Source organism: Carlito syrichta, unplaced genomic scaffold (genome assembly GCF_000164805.1).
Source record: "Carlito syrichta isolate Samal-C Ts95f unplaced genomic scaffold, Tarsius_syrichta-2.0.1 Scaffold309736, whole genome shotgun sequence".
In the NCBI taxonomy this organism is placed as follows: Eukaryota; Metazoa; Chordata; class Mammalia; order Primates; family Tarsiidae; genus Carlito; species Carlito syrichta.
Genome location: NW_007253832.1, coordinates 56,613 through 63,432, shown reverse-complemented (window position 1 = coordinate 63,432; position 6,820 = coordinate 56,613). Strand labels below are relative to the sequence as shown.

At 47.5% G+C, this 6,820-nt stretch overlaps 1 protein-coding gene across 2 annotated transcripts in view; it reads right to left on the bottom strand.

Annotated features, from left to right (window-relative positions):
* NFKBIL1 (NFKB inhibitor like 1) overlaps positions 1-6,206 on the bottom strand; it is a 12,840-nt gene extending 6,634 nt beyond the window's left edge. For both annotated transcript variants that reach the window (XM_008067681.2, XM_008067683.2), the window contains exons 1-2: positions 6,028-6,206; positions 5,350-5,626 (exon numbers count right to left, since the gene is read on the bottom strand). In XM_008067681.2, coding sequence (XP_008065872.1) covers positions 5,350-5,626; positions 6,028-6,084 — 334 coding nt within the window. In that variant the 5' untranslated portion in view covers positions 6,085-6,206. The remainder of the gene's footprint in view (positions 1-5,349; positions 5,627-6,027) is intronic.
* Between the last annotated feature and the right edge of the window lie 614 nt (positions 6,207-6,820).

Genomic DNA, 6,820 nt, shown 5'->3' with positions numbered 1-6,820 from the left:
TGGAGTCTCACTCTGTTGCCCAGACTGGAGTGCAGTGGCACGCTCCTGGCCACCGCAGCCACAACCTGCTGGGCTCCGGCGATCCTTCCACCTCAACCTCCCAAGTAGCTGGAACTACAGGCGTGCACTACCACGCCCGGCTAAATATTTTTATTTATTATAGAGATGAGGTCTCGCCAAGTTGCCCAGGTGGGTCTCAAACCCGCAGGCTCAGGCAATCCACTTGTCTCGGCCTCCCAAAGTGTTGGGATTACAGGCTGAGCCACCGAGCCCGGCCAGAACACATTTAAAAAATGCCAATATCAGAAACTTATATTGAGTAGAAGAATAACTGAGGCTCAAAGGAGGAACAGGTAACAGTGGGTGAGGTGGTCAGAGAAGGCTTCAAGAAGGAAGTGGGGTTTCTGCTAGTCTGAGAGGGGAGGATGCCTCTTAGCAAAATGACAATCAGGTGGAAGGGAAGGCAACAGGCAAGTGATAGGCACGCTCATACATGCATTTGGGGTCACTGAAGGCAGAGTCACAAAGCTGGAGTAATGGCTCTATGGGTGTAGAGTGGAGAGTAAGGCTGGAAAAGCAAAAGGAACATAAACCAGGAGGCTTAGCCACTGTAAAATGGGACTGCAGTCTACCACAGCAGATTAAAGTGGGTGATGGCTGTTAAATGTCTGGTGCTTGTGGGGGTACAGAGCAAAAGTGCAGTGAATGTGCTATTAAAAAAAAAATAAGCTGGGCTTGGTGGCTCAGCCTGTAATACCAGCACTTTGGGAGGCTGAGGTGAGTGGATTGCCTGAGCCCGCGGGTTCGTGACCCGCCTGGGCAACTTGGTGAGGCCTCATCTCTATATAAAATAAAAAATTAGCCGGGTGTGGTAGCACACGCCTGTAGTTTCAGCTACTTGGAAGGCTGAGGTGGAAGGATCGCCAGAGCCCGGCAGGTCGAGGCTGCAGTGGCCGGGAGTGGCCACTGCACTCCAGTCTGGGCGACGGAGTGAGACTCCAACTCAAAAAAAAAAAAAATGGGTTAGGTGCAGTGGCTCACACCTGTAATCCCAGCACTTTGGGAGGTTGAGGCAGGAGGATTGCTTGAGCCCAGGATTTCGAGACCAGCCTAGTCAACACAGCCAAGATCACATCTCTACAAAAGATAAAAAAATTAGCTGGGTGTGGTGGAGCATGTCTGTAGTCCCAGTTACTCAGGAAGTTGAGGCAGAAGGATCACCTGAGCCCAGGAGGTTGAGGATGTGGTAAGCTGTGATTGTGCCACTACACTCCAGCATGGGCAACAGAGTGAGACCCTGACTCCAAAAATAAAAAGGAAATAAAAATAAAAATAAACAATAACAGGCTGGCTTTGGGTTTTATTATTTTTTTAGACTATGAGAAAATGAACTCCTGTTTCTCAATGCTCACTAATTCTGCTATATGTAGAGAATAGTTACTGTCTGACTAAGGAGTTTATACAGGGGTCTCTGACAGCTAGAACTCCTTCCCCGTGAATTGATGATTCTAAAAAGAAGTCTCCCTGCCAGGCTCGGTGGCTCAGCCTGTAATCCCACCCCTTGGGAGGCTGAGGTGAGTGAATTGCTTGAGCTCGCGGGTTTGAGACCCGCCTGGGCAACTTGGCGAGACCTCATCTCTACAATAAATCAAAAAATTAGCCAGGCGTGGTAGCGCATGCCTGTAATTCCAGCTACTTGGAAGGCTGAGGCAGAAGGATTGCTGGAGCCCAGCAGGTTGAGGCTGTGGTGGCCGGGAGCGGCCACAGCACTCCAGTCTGGGCGATGGAGTGAGACTCCAACTCAAAAAAAAAAAAAGAAGTTCCCAAGACTCTAAAAAGCAGGGGCCTTTGGGAGGCTGAGGTGAGTGGATTGCCTGAGCCCGCGGGGTTCGAGACCCGCCCGGGCAACTTGGCAAGACCTCAACTCTACAATAAAATAAAAAAATTAGCTGGGCGTGATAGCACACGCCTGTAGTTCTAGCTTTTTGGAAGGCTGAGGCAGAAGGATCGCTGAAGCCCAGCAGGTCCAGGCTGCGGTGGCCGGGAGGGTGCCACTGCACTCCAGTCTGGGCGATGGAATGAGACTCCAACCCCTCCTCCCACCCCGCCAAAAAAAAGCAGGGGCCATTCATGGTTTCTCATTGAGTATTAACGCAGCCCAGCTACTCCAACATGAACTGGCATATCCTTCAGAACTAACATGAGAACTGGAGGTAAAAACACCCAAAAGGGAATTATGGGTCATTTAATCTGTTCAAACTTCTTTGATTTTACTAAGATACTTTTATTTTACTAAGGCAGGGTAGTCTAAAGAAGCTCGAAGCTGAATGAGATGGGCCTTTTTATCAAGGAGTTAGAAGGCCACCTGGTGGCAGGGCTGGCAGGGGACCAGTCGGGGGGAAAAAAGGCCTGAGAAGACACCAAGTAAAGAATTGAGTGAGGGTCTTCCTTTGGAAGACAATGACCTGACAGCTGTGAGATTTCTTTTTTTTTTTTTTTGAGTTGGAGTCTCACTCTATTGCCTAGGCTGGAGGGCAGTGGCACACTCACGGCCACCGCAGCCTCAGCCTGCTGGGCTCAGGCAATCCTTCCACCTCAGCCTTCCATTTAGCTGGAACTACAGGCATGTGCCACCACGTCTGGCTAATTTTTTGATTTATCACAGAGATGCAGTCTCGCCAAGTTGCCCGGGTTGGTCGCGAACCCGTGAGTTCAGGCAATCCTCTCATCTTGGCCTCCCAAAGTGGTAGAATTATAGGCATGAGCCACTGCTCCCCACCAGCTGTGAGATTTCAAACAAGTTCCTGAATCTCTGGGTCTGCTTTTCTCATCTGTACATGGGACGATACCAATCTCACATGCTTAGAATTCTATGCATGTGAATTCTATGCAAGGAAATACCTTCCACACTATCAGGGGCATTTTTACTACTCAAAAAAGTCTTAATTGGGTAATATAAAAATAAAAATAGCCAGGCTCAGTGGCTCAACCTGTAATCCCGCACCTTTGGGAGGCTGAGGTGAGTGGATTGTCTGACAGGCGAGACCTCATCTCTACAATAAAATAAAAAAATTAGCCGGGCGTGGTAGCGCGCGCCTGTAATTCCGGCTACTCGGAAGGCTGAGGCGGAAGGATCGCCGGAGCCCAGCAGGTCGAGGCTGCGGTGGCCGGGAGCGGCCACTGCACTCCAGCCTGGGCAACAGAATGAGACTCCAACTCAAAAAAATAGAAAATAAAAATAACGTATCACTTAGTGAGTGTTAAAACTGCACCAAATGCTTGCTTCATTTACTGGTCACAGCTCTCATTTTCGAGAGGCAAATTAGGCTCATGGGGTTTGGATGCAGGCTCTGCCTCAGGGTACTCTGCTCTTTTGATTTCTGGCCCCTGCCTTTTACATCAGTTGTTGAGTCAGATGCCTACACTTGGTAAGCCTACTCTTTAAGTTAAAAAAAAAAAAAAAAAAGAATATGCCAGCCCATCTGAGGTACGTTAAGGGAAAATTTTAAAAAACAGCGATTTCCAGCCAGGCGCAATTACAAGATCATGCTTATAACCCCAGCACTTTGGGAGGCTAAGGCAAGTGGATTGCTTGAGCCCAGGAGTTTGAAACCAGTCTGGGCAACATAGCGAGACTGTGTTTCTTCAAAAACAAACAAAATAACAAAGACACCAACAGAGATTTCTAACCATAATATGGAGAAGGATTTTTGGGGGAGAGGGACTTTCTGTGTACTTGGGGAGCTGGAGCATGGTAATAGCAGCAAACAAACTGAGTTAGGGTTGTTCATCCCACCTAGAGGTTTTCCTCTAATGTTCTTAGTCTAAAAGGAAATCTCGAATGGGAAAGAAGGTTTTATCTTTTATTTTAGTAAAGAGGTTTATACATCTACAGAGCTGCTTCCACTGTCACTATAATAACAACAAGTTCCACATCAAATCCTTCAGTTTCAAAGGGTTTTCAGAGCTCAGATGTTTTGAGGATTTGATAGAACTTATCCAAAAGTACACTGACTGTATATTAGGCAGTCCAGGAGGGCTTGGGCAGCCCCAATAACCAACCTGGGCAGCTCCAATAACCAAACACATGAATGTTTCTGCAGTGAAATATATGAATATTGCCATCTGGAGGATAAAAACAACCCAGAAAGCCTCACTTTATAGTTCAGGCTAGGATTGTGTCACCAAATGAGTTTTGGTGGTAAGAATGATGAAAAATGTTTGGTTCTCAGAGTGTTTTTGAGTTGAATTGAGAGTAAGGGAGTAGGGACCTGTTAATAACAACAATAGGAACTAACAATTGCCAGCATCTACCAAGTGCTGACTTCGTGCCAGATGTTGATTCTCAAAACATTTACGTCACAGCATGGGTACTCTAAATATGGGCACAATTACTGTATAACTATACTGCATAACACAAGACAATGTTCTTAAGAGCATGGACACGCTAGCTAGGCTGTTTAGGTTCTCTGCTCAAAGTTAGCTGTGTAACTTTGGCAAATGACTTAACTTCTCCATGCCCTGTTTCCTCACCTGGGAAATGGGGAATAATATCACTATTTACCTCATAAGATTGTTGTGAGAATTAAGTGAGTTACTTTGTGAGAAGTATAAGGGCTGTTATTTATTTATTTATTTTTTGAGTTGGAGTCTCACTCTGTCACCCAGACTGGAGTGCAGTGGCATGCTCCTGGCCACCGCAGCCTTGACCTGCTGGGCTCCAGCAATCCTTCTGCCTCAGCCTTCCAAGTCACTGGAACTACTGGCGCACGCTATGACGCCCGGCTAATTTTTTGATTTATTGTAGAGATGAGGTCTTGCCAAGTTACCCAGGCGGGTCTCGAACCTGCGGGCTCAGGCAATCCACTCACCTCAGCCTCCCAAGGCGCGGGATTACAGGCTGAGCCACCGAGCCTGGCTAGGGGCTGTTATTATTTTGTTTAATTCCTCACATGGGCAAACCAAGCCTCAGGGAAATTTATTAACTTGCCCAAGAATACACAGCTATTAAATGTGGAGTTGGGATTTGAACCCAGGCAATCCAATTCCAGAGCCTACCTTCTATGCTACTTTTTGCAATACAGGCAAACAACCAGTCAAGAAACAAAATAGCTACTAATCTAGGCAGATGTGAAATTTGAAGACCAGTTGCTGTTTCGGGAATGTTGGGTTCTTTAGACAATAATAGCTCAGTAATGTAAAGGCACAAATGACAGCTATTCCAACTTGGCTAATTCCTTCCCTAGATCCAAGTGATGGAATAACTAGTTTATTTCTCAACTATAGGTTGGCTTTCATTTCAGATCTGGCCAGCTGCTCATGAACTTGTTTCCCACTGGGCAGACTCACCATCTGGGCCCTGGCGGGCAGCAGCATGCAGCGCTGTGTCCCCATGGCGGTCCTGGTGGGCAGGGTCAGCCCCCAGCCGAAGCAGCAGGCACAGGGCAGGGGCATCGTGGCGGGCACAGGCCCGGTGCAGTGGTGGGGGCTGCCCAGCATCTACATCAAGGCCTGGGTGTCTCTGGAGGAGGGCTTGGGCCCGGACCAGCCGACCTGCAGACAAATAACGACGGAAGCGACGCTCTCTGCGTTGGCGGCGGGAAGTGGAGGCCATGGAACTCTTGGGCTGAGGAAGAAGGACAAAAAAGGCAGCAGTCAGGACCCCAGCCTTGGCTGGTGCTTCCTCCATCTCTCACATTCTCTCGTTTCTCCCTTTGATCTCTCCTTCCTTCTAATGTCTTCAGCAAGAGATGAGGCCTATTCTAAGCCTGATGCCTTACCAGATGATAGATTTGAAGGGGAGCTGCGGTCATAGATTTAATTTTTTTAATGTAAAATTTGAGAAAAGGAAAAATAATTGCTTTAAGGCTCATGAGCCCAGGTAAAATTTTTAAAATTTTTAATAAAGATCTTTACAAAAAACAACCCAACAGGGCCTGATGGGGAAAATTTTTATCAGCAGAATATTGAGTTTATAAAAGTCACAGATAATTTCAAATAATGATCTAGAAATTGAATATAATGTACCCGGCAGACAGATGTAGAGGCTTCTCCCTCTGGGATCTGGGGGGAGGGGTTACTCATTAGACCTGCCCCCGCCCCCCCAAGTACCCCCAGAGCTGTAGGCCGGAGGCCTGTGTTTAAGACGCTCGGAGAAGGGAGGCGGGTAGGGCGGAGACACTCCAAGCTGCCGGAAATGGCGCAAACAGAGAGGCAACTGAAGGGCGGAAATGAACTGTAAGGTACATTACCGGAAGTTGTTCCGCCCCGACAGGGTCGTTTCTCGGTCGGCCACCGGGGGAAACCTAGGGCACTTAAGAAAAAAGGTCCGCCTGAAACCGGAAGTCTGAACGAGAGGGTAGGAAAAGGAGGCAAGGGGAGGGCAGGGAGAAAAAAGGGTTGTTTGGAGGTTTATTCTCGTCTTCCCTAACTAGGCGATAAGAGGAGGTGGTTCAGCGGTGGACGAAAAGACGAGAGAGAGAAAACAGCGGACATAAAGACAGGATAAAGAGCACAATGAAAATGGAATGTAAAACAAAAACCACAGTGAGGCCAAGAACAGGGACGGATCAAAAAAGATTAAAAAAAAAATACAGGGGTTTACCCATTTCGGCCCCCTCCTCTCTTTTTCTAGAGAGCTTAGTTGCTTAATAAACTCCTTTAAAAAACAGACTAAAAAACATGAAATTATCGTAGGACAGGGCAAGTGAAATGGATGCAGAAATTTGGATTTGAGAAACATGTAGAAAAAGATGGAGGTGGAAACGGGGGTTGGGGTTGGAGTTGGGAGAGAAGGGAGAGGGAGCGAGGGAGGGGGGGA